Here is a 21,649-nt window from a genome sequence, read left to right as displayed (position 1 = left end):
GGATTCCTGGATCCGAGGCTGGAGACAGCGCTCTGACTTCGGACCCAGAAGTCCAAGCTCCCAGCCCCTACTCCCACCCAGCTGGCTGCTTCTTGCAATCACGAGCCCGTAGAGGGGTGAAAGGGTGTGTGTCAGTGGGTGGGAAGGGGAGGAGACTGGGGACATGGGGACCTGAGCTATCCCGAGCCATCCCCAGCTTCCTTCCCTCTCCACCCCGATGCCTCCACTAGATGGGTGAAAACGGCCATCTAGTTGAAATGCAGAGTGGGAGGCATGATGCACATCCTGCTCTGCATTGGATACCCATCAGGTTCCGTGTTCAGAGGCTTATGAGTACCCAGGGCAGAGCCAATAGGATCGCACCCTAACAGACTTAAAACAACAGAGCTAAAAGTCTAAAATGCCCGGGGAAATGAAAAGGTCTTCACCTGGCGCTGGACAGAACACAACAGACGAAATATCCCAGCAAAGCTAGTGTGGTATAGTGGTTAGAGCAGCCTTCCACAACCTGGTGCCCTCCAGAATCCAGATTTATTGGGCTGCAGCTCCTATTATTCCCCAGCCAGCATGGGCAATTGCTTTCTTCTCTTGAAATGCCTCCGATGGTTCTAGTGAGCAAACACCTTCATATTCACGATGAAAGTTTCCTTTGGATAACGTTTAGTGGCAAATCTAGGAGCATCTATTAGCACTGGATTTCCAGAATAGACTTTCCTGATCACAGATACAATTCCGTCAATGATCCTGCTCATACAAGTAGATCCCTCACCTCCTGTGAACTAAAAACAGAAGGGCAAATAAGCCATGGATTGCACTGCATGTGTCATGATCAGTTAGGTACCCAGTAAGGCTGGAGACATATATCCAGTAACCTGGGAGTAAGCAGTTTTAACCTCAGTGGGCCTTACTTTTGAGTAGACATGTACAGGATTGCACTGGTAGAACATCATGCATGCTTCCTCAGAGAAATCAATCACATTGTGTATAATAGTAAGTGTATTGCACCCTTATGCACAAAATCTTATGCATACTTATTCAGGAGTAACTTCCATTGAACTAAATGAGACATACGGCTCACTAAACTTGGATGATAGGGTCAATCTGCATGTGTGTGATCCTATGGCGTGTTGTGTGCATGGGAAGTGACATCACAATCATTCTAGAAAAATAATGGCCAATTTCCACTGCTCTCCAAATAAACGAAATATGCAGTGAGTGTGTATTTATTAAGTAGAGCACAGGACAGGAAGGCCTGGCGTGCTATGGTCCATGGGGTCACGAAGAGTCGGACACGACTGAACGACTGAACAACAACAAAAAATGTGACTAAACACATCTTAAAATAACCATGGAGTATCTCCTTATTGATTCAGTCATTCCTTCTATTTCTGATCCTTGGGTTGCAAGTGTCGTTTGTTATGTAATCAAAACAGAACCACCAACAGATAAAAGGAAGGTATCAGCAGGCTTGGGGGCGGGGGAAAAACAACAAAGCATCTTTAGGAGAGAGAAAAACCCAGTCCAGTGAGGACTGAGCATGCTCAATGTCCATGGAATTCTGATTGACTGGTGTGTGTGTATGTGTGTGTATGTGGGGACGGGGGTGAATGGACAACTGGGAAAGATAATATGAAACTGAGTGTTTGTAATCCTGAACAGCAGCACTCTACACTGCAACACTTTGGGGGATAGATCCAACTTGTTTAGGACTGGTTTTACACAACCCCTTAAAAAAGGTCTCGCTCATCCACTTTCAGTGGTTTTATACTTTAGATCCAGATGGCACCAGTACAAATTATGGTAGGGAAATTAATTATATGGTAGGAATTGTTGGAGCGGGTTTCAAGTCATAAGGAACATGCCATGGTGTTAACTTGCGAAGGCTAGTATCAATGGCCAAAGCTCTTTTGGTCCTGATGTGCTACTCCACAGTACATCATGTTGGAAGAGGGGGAAGGGAAGGCAGGAAAAAAAAAGAGCCCTTCCTTCTTCCCACAGCTATGCTGCTACTTCCACTATCTCCACTTGTAGGATAAGGGGAGGGGACAGTCATTTGGGGTTTGGAGTTCTCTGGATCTAGGGCCAAGGGCCTGCATTCATTTCCTGACTAGAGAAATTAATTGCTTTGTTTCCAATTTGGGAAAACATACATTGGTTCATTTATAGGTCAGTCTGAGGAGACCTGGAGGACATTTATCCCTATGTGAAATTTACAACACATGCAACCAAATCAGATTTCCAGGAAACTGTTAAGATTATCCCCATCATCTAGATACTACAGGCAAGACAACCATAATGTTGCAACTCATTACATGGTTTTCAGCATTCACTAGGGTCATTTACAGCCCCCCCTCCCTCACTTCCTCAGACCTTTCTTCCAAATGAAGGTGGGGGAAAGAAATGTGAGAATATTCATGGGGCTGGCAAAAAAATTGGGATGAACCAAATATAAGACTGGGAAATTCTCAAAGTTTGAGATGAACCAAACTTAATATCAGACAAATGGGAAACTGGGGAAAACTGCAATTGACCTATGTGTCCATACCTTTCACTAAAGTCCTTGGGAATTACACTATGTAAGGACATAAGAACACAAGAAGAGCCACGCTGGACCAGACCAAGGGTCTATCTAGTCCAGCATTCTGTTGACACAGTGGCCAACCAGCTGTCAAGCAGGAACCCACCAGCAGGACATGAGCACAACAGCATCCTGCCACCCATGTCCCCCAGCAACTGATGTACATAGGCTCACTGCCTCTGGTACTGGAGGTAGCACATGGCCATCAGGACTACCAGTAGTATGATGATGTAGCATCATTCCCAGGGGCATTAGTGGCCCCATTTGGAATGTGACTGCTGGGTGCTCAGTTGAGACATGGCTTCACTTTTAAAAAAGACAAAAAATTGTTTGAAAAGAAAAAAAAGCCCCCCCGGGCACTTCATCATGCAATTTGTATGTACTGCTATCCCTGCACCTGAATGCTTGCTCTCCTTCCAAATGTTTGCTGCTCTGTGCCCAGTCTATAGGGGATTTTTTGCCTTCCTGCTGAATGTTGTGAATTTCAGCTGGGCCAAATGTTCATCCCAGCCCTAGTATTCACCTCAAATACAGTGATGATGTAGATGATTGTTTCATTGTACTCCCTGCAGATCTGGAATTTTTGATCTCACATTCAATGTAGTTCCATGAACTATATCTCTATCTCTGCCTCTGCCTCTACCTCTGCCTCTATATCTATCTATGAATGAGACATTCTTTTTATTTGGCTATTCTGAATGACATAATTTTTCCAATCAGTTTTCTAATACTGTTTTTCATTTCTGTGTTTCTCAGAGTGAAGATGATTGGATTTAGCACTGGAGTGATTGCAGTGTACAAAACTGAAGTTATTTTGTCCACTGGAGATACTCGGAAAGGGCGGTCATAAATGAACATTGCTGGAACAAAATGTAAGCTCATGACTATGACCTGTGCAGAGCATGTCGAAAGGGCTTTGTGCTTCCCTTCTGTAACATGCATTCTAATCTTTACCAAAATGACAGTGTATGATACAAGTAAGACACAGAAAATCAGTGTGAGGAGCAGCCCACTGTTAGAAACCATCAGCATCTCTGTGATGTATGTGTCTGTACAAGCCAGTTTGATTACCTGTGGGACATCACAGTAGAAGTTGTCCAGTACATTGGGTCCACAGAAGGGTAGCTGAAAAATTAGTATTACCTGGATGATAGAGTGAGCAAAGCCACCCAACCAAGCTCCTGCTACCAAACTTATGCAAACTCCTTGGTTCATAATAAGCAAATATTGCAGTGGCTTGTATATAGCTATGTATCTGTCAATGACCATTACAAGTAGGAAGAAGACCACAGCACCTCCCGTGCAATGGAAGAAGAATATTTGGGCGATACACCAGTTGTAAGAGATGGAATTTGTATGTGAAATGAGGTCCCACAGCATTTTGATCGCAGTAACTGTGCAATCACCAATGTCTATTACAGCCAAGTTGGCCAAAAGAAAGTACATGGGTGTGTGCAGGATGGGTGTATAAATGACAGTAATGATAATGATGATGTTTCCAAGCCAGGTTATGATGTACATGGTGAAAAAGATGAAAAAGAGGATGGACTGAATATTTGGACTCTGAGAAAAGCCCAAGAGAACAAATTCTGTCACTGTTGTATTATACTTCTTCGGAGCCATTTGGAGTCTTTATAATATAGCTGCAATGGAAATAATAACAGCAGAGCATTTGCATTTTTTTTCCTCTGAAACACACTCATGATATTTGAAAAGTGAAGATTTGGTTTCATTGTGTCCATGCTTTATTCTATCGAATAAGCAAACTATATGGGGAGTTTTAATTTCAGTGTTCTACCTGGCAGACAACTGCATTTCTGCTAGCTCACTCCATGGAGTATATGTCATAGTAATCTCAAGAATATCTTATCACAAGCAGGCACCAATTTGTCTGAGGCCAGGCTTCCTACAACTCCGTTGAAATAAACTAAGTAATAAAGAAAAGTCATACAATTCAAGTGAGTAAGTAATAACGCAGGCTACCAACATTCATACCCAGTTAGGCTACTTAAATCCCATTGTGTGATATCAGTAGTGGTTTTGCACTGCACTTCCGGACGCAGAAGGCAATACATCTGATTTTCACCAATCCCTCCTACTTAAAAGCACTAATCACATAATGTTCTGGAGGAACAGCTTCTCATGGGACAAGAAGAGCAGTAGTGGTTGGGGGGGATTGGCCAAAATGAGGCGCTCAGCTGTGTGTGAGGGGAAATGCTGAATTCGGCCCATTGACTTCAGTTCAAACATTACAGGTACCCATGTTGCCTTATTAGAAAAAAAAATAAAATAAAAACCACCCTATGGAAATACCTTTATTCTGAACTACCGAAATGTCACAGCATCATGAGCAACCACTCAAATCTGATGAAGAGTTAGTTCAGCCTGATGAAAAGTTCTTGAGAACTGTAAATGATTGCTCACAACATGACATTTTTGTTGGTCCCATTTAATATCTTCCATAAGGATATTAATAGGATTTCAAGCATCTGAACTGCCAGATTGTGACCATAGTATCTCTTGGAAGGAGACAACACCTTGCAACTAACCTATGGCTAGAATTGTTACCTTTGGAGCCATGAAATGACTTCTTCCAGCACACATTCTCAGACCCTTCTTGTTATCCTGAAGTTTGAGGTGACAGTGTTGTTGCCTGCCTATCTCTTTAAATTTCTCTATCTGGATGTTCTTTGGATACTACAGCAGTTGTATGAAAGCTTCTTTTTTGTGGCTGCATTCCACAGCACTGTTATAAGGATTAAAGGCAGGGCCAATAATAGTGCGTGTCCTTACTTCACAATGGTTGCCTCTAATTCTAGCTAGGTAATGACTGTTGTAGGGAGTAAGGATTGGACAATGAGCAATGTTTGAGCTCATTGAGGACCTGCATTTTCCACCCCAATGCTCAGTTCACCTTCTTCTCATTCCCAAACATCAGCATCTCTCTCTCTCTCTCTCTCTCTCTCTCTCTCTCTCTCTTTCTTTCTTTCTTTACATGAAAAGTGTGCCTTTTTGAACAGGACAAATGCATATTTTCCCCTGATTGATTAAAGCATGAACTCCATACATTTACAATTGTAGCCATCAAACAGCTATGCTAATTATGGAAGCTGTGGAGAAGTATAATATGGAAACTTTTGGCCAGAATGCCCCCTCCAAATTTCCGCCACTCCTTTTGCTGGCTAGTTTAGGAGGGAGTCTGAGATACCCAGTTCTAGTTCTGTTCTAATGCCAACATTGGATAATTGCCCTAGTCCACAAATTCCTATACAATTTTCTGTACGAAGCTATGCATGAGGGGTCAGCATGCTTGCCTGCTGAAGAGATGGCCACCAGTGGGCTGAAAGCACAAGTTTAGAAAGGGGCCCAAGTTCAAAATCTTTGAGAAACATCCAAAATTATAAGGATGAATATCTTCAGAAATTCTTCACTTTTTGTGCATTTCTTAAGCAGGAACACTTTCATAGTTTTGGTGTTTGTTTGTTTTTTCATTTGTTTGTTTTATTAACCCCTTATATAGTTCCTCTTTCTTATTGTGGCCTAGTCCAGCCGGTATGTTTTGCACTATGGAATCCTCCTTTCCTTACCAAATTATTAGGTAGTGAAAGGTAAGCCCTGGTACCTAATCCAGACTCCTTTATTTTCTCTTTGATAGGTTTCAGTCCAGTCTGTGGAGCTGGACATATATGACACAATTTTGTTTTCCCATCTTAATGTAAAAATGTTGAGAGACATTTGGATTTGCTTTGAGATTAAAACTTGAGAAATGTGGAAGCATCCTTTACTGGTATCCCACATTCCCATAGCTATTCATTCATTCATTCATTCATTCATTTATTTATTACATTTATATTCCACCTTTATTCCTCTTTGAGGAACCCAAGGTGGCATACATAATCCTCCTCCTCTCCACTTTAGCCTCACAACAACAACCTTGTGAGGTAGGCTGGGCTGAGAGTCTGCGACTGGCCCAAAGTCACCCAGTGAGCTTCCATGGCCGAGTGAGGACTAGAATCCAGATCTCCTGGCTCCCAGTCCAACACTCTAGCCACTACACCACACTGGCTTCCCCCCACACACACACCTTACAAACTGAGGTTCAGATCCTTACACTCTAATTAGAGAAAAAGAAAGTGCTTTATTAATTAGTATTGTCTTACCTGTTTTAGTTACTTCATAGAAGGGTTAAGACAGTTCCAGACTTTACAGCAGCTGAGTTTAAAATCCAGCAATTGTGGTTCCAGCAAATTCTCTCACTTGTTATGAGCTCAAATTGTCTGCTACAGTACAACACAACTCTTCAGCAACCTTATAGTACATACAAATATGAAACCTTTCTTACTTCAGCCTTCACTCTAATATTTAACTATTATTGCCTGTTATTATCAATAATAATAATAATAATAATAATAATGATGATGATGATGATGATGATGTGACCACTTAACAAACATTGTATAAGTCATCATAGCATATAGTTGGAGTAAATCTCTACTGTGCAAGATAAAATATGTTATTTTGATTGTCAAAACACACTGGATAAAAGTAATGGCTGAGAGTAAAAGTCTGGAGCTACATTTTTACTATCTGTTTAGTACAACCACATTTCATAAACGAGGGGATGCTAAAGGTCCTCCAGAATACCAGTGCAGGAAAACAAAGTTGGGAAAAAATATTTGGGGAGAGTTAGGATTTTTCTTTAATGAGGTTTTAAAAGTGAACCAGGCACATACTTCCTAAATCATAACCCGGTCCCCATTTGCAAGATGCGTTACGTGCTCATTTCTTACCATCCATTTAGCAATGGTAGTCTTCACTGTACACAGAGGTGAGGAACATCTGTTTCCCAAAGGCATAGTAAAAATTACACTCCATGGCTAGACCTTGGTGTCCCTCTTCCTTTATCCTTTTTCAGATTATTATTACATAGCACGATTACATAGCACGACTTCCCAGTTAAATAAGGAAGTCATTGCTTTCAGGATTTGGGGACTGCAACACAAGGGATTTCATTAAAAAGTGAACATAGTTTTGAAGGTTCTTTTTTTTTTTTTTGCTTTGCCACATATTGAATGAGTATTCTCAGGTGTGCAGATACGGAGGAAGGAGCTGATGGGACAATTGGACAGAACCGCACAGTTCTACTCCATGGACATTCTTTAAAAAAACAGACATGGATTGAGAAAACCAGAATCGCTCCTACAATTTCCTCCACTGGGGGGGGCAGTGCTGGTTAAACAAAAAGCAAAAGCAAAACCAAAAAACCCACACCCTTCCCCTTCTTAGATTAGAGGCCTAAACCTTTTGACAGACGCTACATATCCTATGAGCAAAAGGTTCCATTCTAGTAGGGTGGGGGGACCGGGGGAGTGTATTTTTTAAAAAAGCCCTCTCTAGTTGTAGTTGAGATCTTCAAAATGTCGGGCAGAATTTAGCATAGCTCAGGGACTTGCACTAGTCCTGCCTCCTGCCCATCATACCTTTGGACCTAAACTTCTGAAGTATGGAGGGGGAGGCACAAATACATCTTCCTCCCAGCACCAGAGGGCTCCCTATATTTCTAGAGCAGGCCTAGAACTCCCTGGAAAGCACTGGTTCCTGGGCCTACTGCTATTCCTGTGGTTCCACCAGAAGCTAGATGATTCCTGCACAGATTTCAGTAGGTGTGGAACTCAGCCCCAAGTGCCAGTGACATAGTATTGTACATCAAGCAGTCAACATGCACGTGCAAGACCAAAGGGAAAGGAAGCTGAAGAATGCGTTCATTTCAATAAACATTTCATTGTTCTAGCAAATTACCAATGGCAGAAATGGCAGCATCGAGAGGTTTGTGTTTGATGTTCACTGATGTGATGTGGTAAATGCCAACATTTACCAGTAAATGATGGAGATAACGATGAATAGGAAAATCCTGTGAATCAGAAAATCCCTTCCAAATGAGGGATTGCCAACATTTGACTTCACACTTTCCACTATCCGTGATATGTATATTGCATAGTGGGGCTGTAATCCTAAGCAAACGTATTTAGGAATAAATCCTTTTGAAGGCAATGAAGTTTACTTCCGAGAAGATTCGTGCAGGGTTGTCCTGCAAGTGTCCAAAATGTGGAAACTGTCAGAAATCACAATGAAATGTATCTGATGGATATGTGAAAATACAAACATTGAGCATTGGTGTGCAGTTTCAGGCTTCTATGCCACAAAGCAGCACACTTTGTTCTGGAATCCTCCATAATCCTTGATATGTGGAGTCCCTCTATAGTTACCCAATGGCAACAAAAATACACTTTGCACTTGCTTAGGGACATGTTCTTACTCCTCATGTTATATGGTCAACCTGGCATTGAAAACAGACATTGCTGGGTCTGATCTCTCATGAACCTTGTAAAAAATGGAGCCATATAAAACAGTGGATTTGGGGAGTTGCCTAATCTAGTAATGACACATGGGTCCTGCAACAAAGTGTTGCAGTGCAGACCACACCTTTTCAGTATTCTAGCCAATCATCCATGTCTTTTTCCAGGATTCTCCATTCCATTCCCCTTCCCCAAGGTTTTTCTCCCCTTGCCCCCAACCATCAGCATTCTGTACCCACTGAAAATGCTCAATCATCATTGGACATATTGGGTGGGGGATTGCCCCCCTTTAATTACTTTTTTCTTCTTCTTTTACTTCTGCAAACCTTGGGGTTTTCCCGAGCCAACTGACACCTCCCTCTTGCCCGCTGGTGATGCCATTTTGGCTATGGGAGGAGTGGCACTTTGAGAACTGAGTTCACTATTACTATATAGAAGCAGGAAATGCAACAAAATGTTGTGTTGTGGAGTGTTCTTATACAATGTTCAAGCCATTCAGCCAGCCATGACCTCCTCCAGGATATTCCATTATATTTCCCCTCCCACCCAGGTTTCCATTCCCCCATCCCCAACAGACAGCATTTTATGACTACTCCAGTTTTAATTATTTGTTTGTTTGTTTGTTTGTTTATTTATTTATTTATTTTAAAAAACTCATCTTCCTTTCAGGGCAGAAGCCCTCCCAAGGCGGCTCACAACAATAACACATACTAACAGTTAAAATATTAAATGTGATAAAAACATAAACATAATAAAATAGCAATAAAAACAACAAGAAAAGCTGTCAATAAAACCAACAACAAAAGCAACAACAGCAATCATAGTATGAGAAGGCTATGGTAACATAGTACATTTTCAGGGCCTTCATATTTATTATTTATCCATTTATTTATTTGCTTCAATCAAATAACTGTCATGGCATCTTGGAAGCAATAGGTAATGTATAAGCTCCCAACCCCACCCAAGCACACATACATACAGACACTCACACACACACAGTCCAGCAGCCTTTCATCCTCTAAAGGTGGAGGGGGGGCAAATAATATCCCCCCCACCCTTCATTTATGCAGTCCTGGGAAGAAGGTCAATTAGGTACAGCTAGAGAAGTCTGAGATGAGATTGGGAGTAAGGATAGAGGAGAATTCCACCACGGACTCCAATGAGGCCAAATTCTAAGAATCCGGCCCCCCGGAGTCCGCGGTGGAACAAAAGACTCACCTCTGCCACCTGGGGGAATCCACGCCGGACAGATCCTACCTGCCATCGGTCATCCCCTGCCGTCTGCTGCTACCTGTCTGTGGCCGCAAATGGCATCTGGTGTAGCCACGCCATTTGCGTCCCTGCTTTTGGCCATGATAGGCTACGTAAAGATTTACATAGCCTATCACAGCAAAAGGCTGGGATGCAAATGGGATCCGCTACACCAGGCGCCATTTGCAGACCACAGAAGGCCAGTGGCCAGAAGTCCAACAGTGGCCAGAGCTGACCGGCAGCTCCACAGAGGATTTCGGGGGGGAGGACCGGATCGCCCCCCCACAGAGAAATGGGCGGACTTCCACCCCTAATTGGGAGATAAGAGTGAGAACCTCTAGTGAGATCATCTGTGAGACAGATAGGGTGTCCGATAGTGTGAGAGAGGGTGTGAGAGGTTTTAGAACATAGAGCTAAAAGCAAGAGTCATATTGTGTAGTGTTGACTTATTTTAATCATCATCCCTGATATCCTTGCCTCACCCCAACCCAGTTCCTATCTGTCCTGTTGTACCAAATAAACCTTATTTGTTGTCAATTTTAAGAGACAGTTTCCTTTTTATTTATTAAGAAGGGTTTTGTGGAATTAGGGATGTACGAAAGTCACTTACCTTTTCGCAGCTTGGATTCACGGTGGGGGGGAGGCGCTCCCCCCAGAATCCTCCCTGGACCGGCTTTGCTCTGCGGCGGCTTTGCAAAGCCACCGGCCAGGGCCGTCCGCAGCCGGAGTTCCGGCCACAGCTGGCTGCTGCGGACGCAAATGGCAGCCGCCATAGCAACCACCATTTGCATCCTCCCAGGCTGCCATGATAGGCTATGTAAGTATTTACGTAGCCTATCACAGCAAAGAGCAGGGGCGCAAACTGCGGCCGCTACGCTGTTTGCGCTGCTGCTCTTCCCGTGATAGGCTATGTAAGTATCTGCGGAGCCGCCATGGAGCGGAGCTGGCTGGGCAGGATTCCGGGGGGGAGGACCGGATCGCCTCCCCGCCCGTCGAGGATTCCGGGGTGAGGGACGGAGTGCCTCCCCCTCCACTGCAAATCAATCTGTGAAAAGGTAAGTGAGTTTCGTACATCCCTAGAGGAGAGACACTGACCAAAGCACCTGACCTGGTGACTCAGGTAGGATTGTGAGGTGGACAAAAAGGTGTTTTTTCTAGTGATGTCAGAGAATTCCGCCACGAATCTCGGTGAGGCTGAATGCCAGTGCATTCAGCCCCCCGAAATCTGTGGTGGGACGAAGCACCCCGCCCCCCACCCCATGAAAGGCGCGCAAAATGGAGCACTTACCTGCCGCCATTCGTGCTGCTTTGTGAATGGTGTCTGCATCTGTGGCTGCCATTCGCTTCTTCATTATAGCCATGATAGGCTGCGTAAATACTTACGTAGCCTATCACGGCTAATGCAGGGACGCCGTTTGCGTCCCTGTGGAGGCTGTGATAGGCTACATAAATATTTACGTAGCCTATCACGGCAACAAGAAAAAGGGAATGCAAATGGCGGCCGCCGTAGCCACTGCCATTTGCATACTTTTTTTCTTTTTTTGGCTGTGATAGGCTATGTAAATATTTATATAGCCTTTCACGGCAAAATACAGGGACACCAATGGTGGTGGCTATGGCGGCCGCCATTGGCATCCCTGTGCAGGCTGCCCAGCGGCTGGATGTCCGGCTGCAGGCAGCCCCAGCTGGCGGCTCTGCGGAACCTCTGCGGAGTGGAGCCGGCCAGAGAGAATTTTGGGGGGAGGGACAGAGAGCCTCCCCCCACCGCGAATGTCACCCTTTGAAAAGGTAAGTGACTTTCGTACATCCCTAGTTCTTTCTGGAAGGGAGGGAGGAAGCGAACTCCCTACAGCTCCTCCTTCTCTGGCTGATGAGCAGCCGAGCTAGCTGAGCTTCCCCATTAGGGATGGCATGGGAGCCGGATTCAGTCCAGGAATCCAGCGGACCTGCTCCTGCCAGCACAACTGAGACCATCTCAGTGAGCCCCTGCCCCTGCTCGCCCCCGCCCACGCTCGGCGAATGGCTTGCACTCACTCCAGCAGCCTTGTCAAGCTTTGCGGTCGCTGTTTTCCAAGAAATAAAATGGTGATCGCAAAAATGCTCAGATTTCCCTGTGCAAAAATGCTCATTTAGAGAAAAATGCACATTTTCCTGCACACACGAATGTGTGCCTTCGCAAAATGCGCATTTCATACATGAGAACATGCGCATTCGCAAATTGTGCATTTTTGCGCATACAGCAACAGGTGTGTTTTTGGGATCACCATTTTATTTTTTTTAGAAATGGTGACTGCGGAGCTCGATGAGGCTGCCGGGGTGAGTGCAGGCTGCTTGCCGAGAGTGGGAGGGGCTTGAGCGCAGTCCGTGGACCAGCGAGAGGGGGCGGGGGCTGAGCAGGAGTCCGAAGAACACGGGTGGGGGTGAGTTTGCACATGCCTACTTTCCCTTTTCATTATGTCCTTCTTGGAGGCAGGGGAGGCAGTTCCTTACATAGATTGATCCATATTTAAGCACTTGTCCAAATGCAGGCTTTGTTCTTGTTAGAGTAAGCCCACTGAAATCAATGGGGCTTCAGTTAGCCGTGACTTACTTGTTTTGTCGATTTCAGTTGGTTGACTCAAAGCATGATGAAGGCCAGATCTACACCTCATGTCCTATTGATACGATCCCATGTATCGCTCTTGTGCATTTATACCTCATAGCATACACAATGACATCTGTTGCAGTATTTTGGATAATACAGAACAAAAAGTGGGAAAGAAAGCTAGAAAAGTGGTGCATGGAATGTGTGATGTGTGCCCCAGCACAGTTACCAGTGCACAATAAAAAGCACAAGTGTACATCAAGCTTAAGTCTGGATCCAATCCTACATCTATTATTCCACTCTCAGACCTTTTCCAGGGAGCTTGAGGGTTGGCAGACACACATAGATGGTTAATTGACTTTAATATTCACAAAATTCTTGTGAGGATGTCAACAAAGCTAACAAAGAGTATGTGACCCAAAATCATGCAGTCAGTTTCATGGCTAGGTAGGGATTTGAACCTGAGTTTCCCTAGTCTAAAATCAATACATAAAACCACTACAATGCACTGGATCTCTTTCACTGAAGTCAATGGATCTTTAAAAACCAAAATTTGGATGGATTGTGCCATAATTGTTCGCTTTATTTTTTAAGAATATCTATGCTCTTCTTGAAGACACTTCTCAGGGAATCCTTTACCTTCTCATTCCTGAGGCTATATATGAAAGGGTTTAGCATGGGAGTCACCATTGTGTTCAGCACAGTGCCCATTTTATTGAAATCCAGAACATTCCCCTTGCTGGGGCGAACGTAAATGAAGATAGAGCTCCCATAATACAGTGTTACCACAGTGATGTGAGACACACACGTTGAGAAGGCCTTCCGACGACCTTGTGCTGACGGTATCCTCAGGACTGCAATAATAATATAAATGTAGGACACAACTGTTATAAGAAGTGATCCCAAGAGCAGTATGCAAGAGGTCCCAAAATCAACCTTTTCAGCCAATGATGTGTCGGCACACACAAGTTTGAGCAAGGGGGCACTGTCACAGAAGAAGTGGTTGACAATGTTTGGGCCACAGAATGGTAGCGCAGCTGTCACAATGCTGGGAACTAGAATAATCACAAAACCACCAACCCATGACCCCAAAAGGAGCTGGAAACAGGTCTTGTTGTTCATGATGGATGCATAGCGCAGTGGGTAGCATATGGCAAGATAGCGGTCAAAAGACATGACAGCCAGGATGAAGAATTCAGTTGATCCCATCAGGAAATAGAAAAATGACTGTGTAAGGCAGCCCACAAAGGAGATGGTCTTCTTCCCTGTGATAATATTGACTAGCATCTTAGGCATGACAGTTGAGGTGATCATGAGTTCCAAGAATGAAAGGTTACTCAAGAAGAAATACATGGGCAACTGAAGATGGTGGCTGGTCAGTACTAGAACAATTAGTGTGGCATTACCTGCAATGGTGAGGGCATATACAAAGAAGAAGGTGATGAAGATCAGAATTTCAACAGTGTGGATAGTGTGAAATCCCAGAAGGATGAACTCAGACACAATCGTTTTATTACCTTTCTCCATATTTTGGTGCATCCTATTTCCTAGTAAACAATGCATTGACAGAGGGGGATGGGGGGAGAGAGAGAGAATGTATTAGCCAAATCCAGTATCAGCACAAATATGACAGAATTAGGCAGAACACTGGGGGATAAGAGACTATCAAACAGTGTTAGCCATGACAGCTAAGTGAAGACCCATGTTCAGAATAACTATTTGACTAAATGCTGGAAATAAACACTAAACTAAAATGAAATTCACACTCATCCCTACTTTTAAACACAAGTTTGAGATAGTTCTATACTTCCCTAAGAGCAACAGATGTTGGATGTAGGAAGTATGATAGGGAAGAGGGCATCATGTCCAGGTTTTGCTTTTGAGTCAGAAAAGCTGAAAGAATGGTCCAGACATTTAACACAGTAGTAATTCCGTATGCTTAGTGGGGCTTCTGCTGTCCCAGAGTCTCACTGTGTGCATGAAGCTTTACTTGAATATATCTCATGACGTTCCCTCCCCAAAAAGAACACCAGGTTTGAGAAGAACTGTGGGGATTGGGCATATGGACATATATAATATAGTTGCACACCCTGCATTACATACTATGATATATACCTGGGGTTGGATCCAGTCCCTGCATTCCTTGAGAGGAAGAGCTCCACTTGTGGATGGTCTCTCCACCTGATTTTTGTGCCCCCCCGCAGTTCCTCCAGATCGCAGCAGGGTGCCCTTATTCTCTATCTAGCATTTCAGGGGGGTGGAGGGGCTGCTGTGGGAAGGAGGGGGTGGGCACTTCCAATTCCATCAGCATGGTTGTTCAAGTGGGAATCAGATGGCGAGTGAATGAAGAAGCCTGCAGACCAGCACTCTCCACATTGGGATATGAGTGAATTAATAATACTGCCTGGGGCATCTGAATCTAATATCACACCTACCACAACAACCAGTATTTATATACTAAATATATAGCATTTCTTACATGCACCAGACCGAAACATGTGTACAAAAGCATCTGACAATCTAGAAAGGAAACCTTCCAGTGACACTACTTTTTGATGCTTACCTTTAAGAATTGCATCAGAAAAAAATGGTGGCAGCAGCACTGAAAATTTTCTTCTTTGGGGGTATTTTGGTTACACACCTGTCGAATCTGACAGAGGAATGGTAGGAACTCAGTGTAATTAAATAAAATACTAAAGGTATTAAGTAAATGAAATATACATCAGGATTCATCAGGATTTCCTTAACTCTGAGGGGTTTTGTTTGTTTCTTTGTTTTAAAAACCCTCCTAAAAACTGATTACAAATTCAATTTATTAAACTTGTCAAAAGGATTACTACTACTGTTTAAGGATTCTTATTTGCCAGGTGCTCCAAACAAGTCTACAAACACCTCAATGATCCCCACTTGGTTTGGTTGTAATCCATGCCTAGGAAGGCCACATTGCCTTGCATGTAACAAGAGTCTGAGTCACTGAAGAGGTACTTCATTTAGAAGCTGCCATGCTTCTGTACAGCACTGTTGTGCGATCCGAAGTATTAATTAATTGTTACTTCTTATATGCGTCCATGGGTGTTTTCTGAAAACATCCAGCTACTCTCTGAGGATCACTTAAGACACTGCAGCCCAGAAAGTAAGAAATGTGTGTTTTTAAAGTGTATAAATTCAAAAATATGATAGGTTTAGTGGAATTAATAAACACCAAATATAGCTACCACTTAGTAGCTAAACCCTTAGACATTCATTACAATATGTGCAACACTGGCTGTCACAACTGGGCATGGCAAATCTGTCAGCTTTGCTTTCTCCTGCATTTGGTTTAAAACAAAAACAAAAACAAACAAAAACCTCAGGTGTTTTGCCTTGTCACAATGAACATTCAAAGCACTCCAGGAGCCTATGTATGAGTTAGGGGTGTGTGGATCAGGAGAAACAAAACAAAACAAAAAAAGAGCCAATTGAGGTTCTTCAGATTCCATCATGAAGCTTGTTCTGCACCTTGTCCATGTCAGATTGCAAGCTTTTCTCACAGCAAAATTTATATGTATTGCCATGTGCATTTTCCCCAAATGTACACGTCAATTGTGTGCATTTTTCAAATGTACACATTTCTCCCTTTGCTTAAAGTATGTTTGCACTTTTTCTTAAGTACGCATTATTTCATGCACATTTTTTTCAAAAGTACCCATTATTTCATGCACATTTTTTTCAAAAGTACACATTATTTCATGCACATTTTTTTTCAAATGTATACATTTTTGTTGTTGTTCTGGGAATCACTCTGCAAGCTCAGAAATGTATGGATATAGACCACAGATTGCATTCAGGTTTGGGTCCTGGGAGGCACAAACTGAATAAATTCTAGTCATAAATGAGCTAAAACAAAATTCTCATACATCCTTAGTGTGAATACTGGGTTGACTGATCTAGATAAGCTGGACACAATATCATTTTATTTACACATGACACTTAGGGACATGACAGAAAATATCTTGACAGCCACAGTGATGCAAAACACAGCTAGAAGATCTTATTTCCTGTTATACCATATTAATCTGGAACAGTCATATTTCTGAATAAAGAGCATCAGGCAAGTTCAGATAGTCAACAAATTATATCTATTCATCTTTCTCAATCACCACCTTGAACCCCAAATAATTACACAATATTAATTTACAAATACATTTCATTGTCTTCATTACACTTCATTATAATATGAATAATAATATGAAAATGGATAAATACACTAGTGCAATGTTTCAGAACTTTGGAAATTCAGCCCTGATTTTCTTGGCGGGGCAGGGGAGGGTGTCATCATGGGACCAGCTATGCCCTGATCCATGAGTGGGCTGCAGTGGGAGGGAGACCAGGCCAAATAAACTGCCCCCACTCCTGTTTGCCCTTCCCTTACCACTACCACCAGTTGGATCCTCCCCCTCAGGCTGCCTCCACCAAAAAGCTGTAAAACATGCTGGATCTCTTGTGAATACTTTTAGGTAGTGTGTGGTTTGGCTTTTAGGCATGGGGTGGGTAATCCAACAAGAAAAGAGACCACACTATTTTGAACAACCATTCACAATTTAATGGAAAATATTTATTATTTGGAAAAAAGGATTTAACATCTGAATTATTACAGCACAGACACAACACAAAACCAGAAGAGCAAAAAAGTAAGGACATAACCAGGGAAAATGCATCCAGCTAACCAGACTAGACTGGATCCCTATTTTCTCTCAGTTCTCAGTTCTTCCCAGCAATATTGTACTGTCAGAGTTCTCAGCATGCCATGCATTCATCTTCTCCCCAACATTCAGATTTCCCTCCAAACAGCTCTCCGATTTCCTTTCTCTTTCTGATTCTTCTTCTTCCAGCCTTCCTCTGCATTTTAAAAACTCCTTTTGTCCTCAACTTACTATATGTTAAGGCTAGCTAGTGCTCGTGCAACTGACCCTTACTCCAAACTCCTATTTACAGGGCCTTTGCACACATAAAACTTATTGCAGATTTGTTGCAGAGCTTAAGCCTCTTTCAAAACTGGAACCTGCTCTTCCTTCAGACTTTTCAGCACCACAAAATGTAAGCAAACTCCCTGGTTGACCTTATCTGGAGGTTTGCTAAACCTATAGTTCTCTTGCATGCTTTTAGCCCTGGTGTCACCCAAGCTTATTGAAACATTAACTGAATTTTTAACCTTTTTTGGATTTTACATTGATAATGAATTTAACCCATGAATACGCAAAGCAACCTGGTCTAGCTATCCAGCTGTGTTCACTTCTCTGGCAGCCATATCACAAGCCTGAGCAACCGAATAAACCGGAAGTCTTATGTTTGGGGAATTTGAGCAGAAAGGATGATGATGATGATGATGATGATGATGATGATGATGATAACAATAGTAATGCCTCTCCATTATGAACAGTCAATTATTATGGATTTGGACTTTGCAGAGTGTTTTCACACTATAATTCCAGTATTTAGGAAGCCTTTGGTTATCAGTCAACTCCCTATAGTGGATCAACACACTTCAAGCAAAGCATGCACCAAAAATTGTTCTGATGTGGATTCAATTTTGATTTTGTTCTTGGAAGAATTATTAAGGGGAGGAAATACCAATTTTCTGTTTTTATTAGAAGTATTCTTATAATATCACATCAAAATATAACTTGCATAAAATACATAACCCCCCCTTTTTATATATAAAACAGCACATTGCTAAACATTCTTAGATTTGAATACCTTAACAGGAAATCATATTCCCTAAAGATATTGTTAGTCTTCTACTCATAAAGAGGGGAACAGGTTTCCCATTCATTTCTGAATAGGCTATTGATCATCCCAGATGGGGTGGGAGGAGCAGCGGAGGAGATCTTTGCCTCTTTGTTCTCCTGCCTTGCATTTTTCGCTACAGGGGCTTTCAGGATAACTTGTAGCCTGGCCACTCCAGCCTCTTCCCATCTCTGCCCACCAAAACACCCCCTTTTCCCCCTCTCAACGGTTGAGTTCCTGACCTCAGAGGCCTGCTTGCATGGCTCTTTCTATGCCAGCTGCAAGGGGGAGCAGAAGCGAGACTGGATCTTCGATTCCCCGCTCCGAGGCTGGAGAGCTGTCTCTGACCTCGGATCAGGGAATCTGAACTATTCTATGGCCCCTCACATGCTGTCTATTGCAATGGGATTGCTCACTCCATCATGTATCATTAAACATTTGGCATTTTAATTTCATAGCAAGAAAGCATATATTGCTTAGAAGAAGGTGGGTAGTATTTCTCAATCATCTTCTCAGCAATTCCAATAAAGCCAAACCAGCTATTTCCTAAAAAAAATCAGGACACATCTCTAGTGAACCTTGGTCCATGCATTCCCTCTAAAGGTTCTCATTACTGATGCTTTGACTTCCTTATTTCTGAAACTATAAATAATAGGGTTCAGCACAGGATTGATGACTGAATAAAAAATAGAAATCAGTTTATCACTCTCAGGCGAGTAACTGGATTTGGGCCTCATGTACATGAACATGCCTGTCCCATAATAGATTGTTACCACTGTGAGATGAGAAGAGCATGTGGAAAAGGCTTTGCGCCTGCCTTCAGTGGTGCGTATTCTGATGACAGCACCAATGATATAGCCATAGGAAACCACAATTAAGATGAAGGGCAGCATTAATGTGGCTGCACCTCCCATTAACATTAGGAGTTTAGTTAAGGACGTATCAGTACATATCATGTGCAGCAGGACAGGGACCTCACAGAAAATATGGTTAATGACATATGGTTCACAAAGTGGGGGCAAGAATAAGAAGAGTGGAACAACAGAAACTAGAAAGCTGACAGTCCAAGACACAGCTGCAATCTTCACACAGACATGATAGTTCATTGTTATGGTGTATCGCAGGGGACGACACACTGCTACATAGCGGTCGAAAGCCATTACAGCCAGAAGGACACATTCTGCTGCTCCCAGGAAGAGGGATATATATGTTTGTGCCATGCACAAATGATAAGATATGGTTTTCTTGGTGGATATCAAGCTGGACAACATTTTGGGGACCACAGCAGTGGTGTAGCAGAGGTTCAGAAATGCCAGATGTTGAAGGAAAAAGTACATGGGGGTGTGCAGATGGGGATCTGCTGTAGCCAGGACAATGATGGCAATGTTAGTCAACAGGATTGAAATGTACATAAAGAAGAAGATTGTGAAGAGTACAGGTTCCAGCCTGGGATTATCAGAAAAACCCAGAAGTAGGAATTGCCAAACTTCTGTTTCATTCTTTCGTATCATAACGTCAAATCCAACTATTAGGGAAAACATGGGAGAATAACAGAAGAAACCATATATTATTATCTGAATTAGAAACAAAGATGTACACTATAGTGGTATCGTCACATACCGTAAAGCTAATTCCTAAACCCAAGGCATCCTTGAATAAGCAAAATATAACCATTAGTGAGCATGGCCCTATCCTAGCTCCACTAGATATATCTCAACCAGTTGTAGCTGTCAGTTGAAGTTCGCACTGTTGTTCTCTACTCTGTCTGTTCTAACTTGGTTTTATATGAGTATGATTTCTTTTTTCATAGAATCATAGAATAGTAGGGTTGGAAGGGGCCTACAAGACCATCGAGTCCAACCCCCTGCTCAATGCAGGAATCCAAGTCAGAGCATCCCTGACAGATGGCTGTCCAGACTTGTCTTGAATGCTTCCAGTATGGGAGAGCTCACTACCTCCCTAGGGAATTGGTTCCATTGTTGTATTGTTCTAACAGTCAGGAAGTTTCTCCTGATGTTCAGCTGGAATCTGGCTTCCTGTAACTTGAGCCCATTATTCTGTGTCCTGCACTCTGGGATGATCAAGAAGAGATCCTGGCCTTCCTCTCTGTGACAACCTTTCAAGTACTTCAAGAGCCCTATCCTATCTCCCCTCAGTCTTCTCTTCTCAAGGCTAAACATGCCCAGTTCTTTCAGTCTCTCTTCAAAGGGCTTTGTTTCCAGTCCCTTGATCATCCTTATTGCCCCCCTTTGAACCCTCTCCAGCTTGTCTGCATCCTTTTTGAAGTACGGTGCCCAGAACTGGACACAATACTCCAGATGAGGCCTAACCAGTGCTGAGTAGAGGGGAACTAGTACAGTACTTCCTGGGATTTGGAAGCTATGCTTTAATGCAGCCCAAAATAGCATTAGCCTTTTTTGCAGCCACATCACATTGTTGGCTCATACTCAGCTTGTGATCGACAACAATTCCAAGATCCTTAATGCTAGTATTGTTGTTGAGGCAGGTATCCCCCATCTTGTAACTGTGCATTTGGTTTCTTTTTCCTGTTGTTTTCTGCCCAGCGCTCCAGTCTATCAAGATCACTTTGAATTTTGTTTCTGTCTTCCAAAGTATTAGCTATCCTGCCCAATATTACAAGCGGGAAGGATCTTGGAATTGTTGTCGATCACAAGCTGAATATGAGCCAACAATGTGATGTGGCTGCAAAAAGGCAAATGCTCTTTTGGGCTGCATTAATAGAAGTATAGCTTCCAAATCCCAGGAAGTACTAGTTCCCAGCTACTCAGCACTGCTTAGGCCTCATCTGGAGTACTGCACCACAGTTTAAGATGGATGCAGACAAACTGGAAAAGCTTCAGAGGAGGGCAATGGAGATAATCAGGGGACTGGAAACAAAGCCCTATGAGAAGAGACTGAAAGAACTCAGCATGTTCAGTCTTTAGAAGAGAAGACTGAGGAGACATACGATAGTGCTCTTCCAAGTCCTTGAAAGGTTGCCACAGAAAGGAAGGCCAGGATCGCTTGTCAATCATCCTAGAGTGCAGGACATGGAATAATGGGCTCAAATTACAGGAAGCCAGATTCCAGCTGAGAATCAGGAAAAAGCTTCCT

General features: G+C 43.0%; 3 protein-coding genes across 3 annotated transcripts; all 3 read right to left on the bottom strand.

The window, feature by feature from the left end:
- Window positions 1–3,259: 3,259 nt before the first annotated feature.
- LOC146341524 (olfactory receptor 4D1-like) lies at window positions 3,260–4,201 on the bottom strand. The gene has a single exon (XM_084808366.1). The coding sequence runs from the start codon at window positions 4,199–4,201 to the stop codon at window positions 3,260–3,262; it is 942 nt and encodes a 313-aa protein (XP_084664492.1).
- Window positions 4,202–13,351: 9,150 nt separating this feature from the next.
- On the bottom strand, window positions 13,352–14,308 carry LOC146341523 (olfactory receptor 6M1-like). The gene has a single exon (XM_084808364.1). The coding sequence runs from the start codon at window positions 14,306–14,308 to the stop codon at window positions 13,352–13,354; it is 957 nt and encodes a 318-aa protein (XP_084664490.1).
- Window positions 14,309–19,104: 4,796 nt separating this feature from the next.
- Window positions 19,105–20,046, bottom strand: LOC146341522 (olfactory receptor 2G3-like). The gene has a single exon (XM_084807513.1). The coding sequence runs from the start codon at window positions 20,044–20,046 to the stop codon at window positions 19,105–19,107; it is 942 nt and encodes a 313-aa protein (XP_084663639.1).
- Between the last annotated feature and the right edge of the window lie 1,603 nt (window positions 20,047–21,649).

Source organism: Heloderma suspectum, chromosome 6, assembly GCF_057233095.1.
Source record: "Heloderma suspectum isolate Gila_16-S chromosome 6, 16-S_ref, whole genome shotgun sequence".
In the NCBI taxonomy this organism is placed as follows: domain Eukaryota; kingdom Metazoa; phylum Chordata; class Lepidosauria; order Squamata; family Helodermatidae; genus Heloderma; species Heloderma suspectum.
The sequence above is the reverse complement of the archived record's forward strand: the minus strand, read 5'-3'. Positions and strand labels throughout refer to the sequence as shown.

Excerpts from the sequence above, each read along its gene's own strand:
- LOC146341524 (XM_084808366.1), bottom strand. The coding sequence starts at position 4,201 with ATGGCTCCGAAGAAGTATAATACAACAGTGACAGAATTTGTTCTCTTG.
- LOC146341523 (XM_084808364.1), bottom strand. The coding sequence starts at position 14,308 with ATGCACCAAAATATGGAGAAAGGTAATAAAACGATTGTGTCTGAGTTC.
- LOC146341522 (XM_084807513.1), bottom strand. The coding sequence starts at position 20,046 with ATGATACGAAAGAATGAAACAGAAGTTTGGCAATTCCTACTTCTGGGT.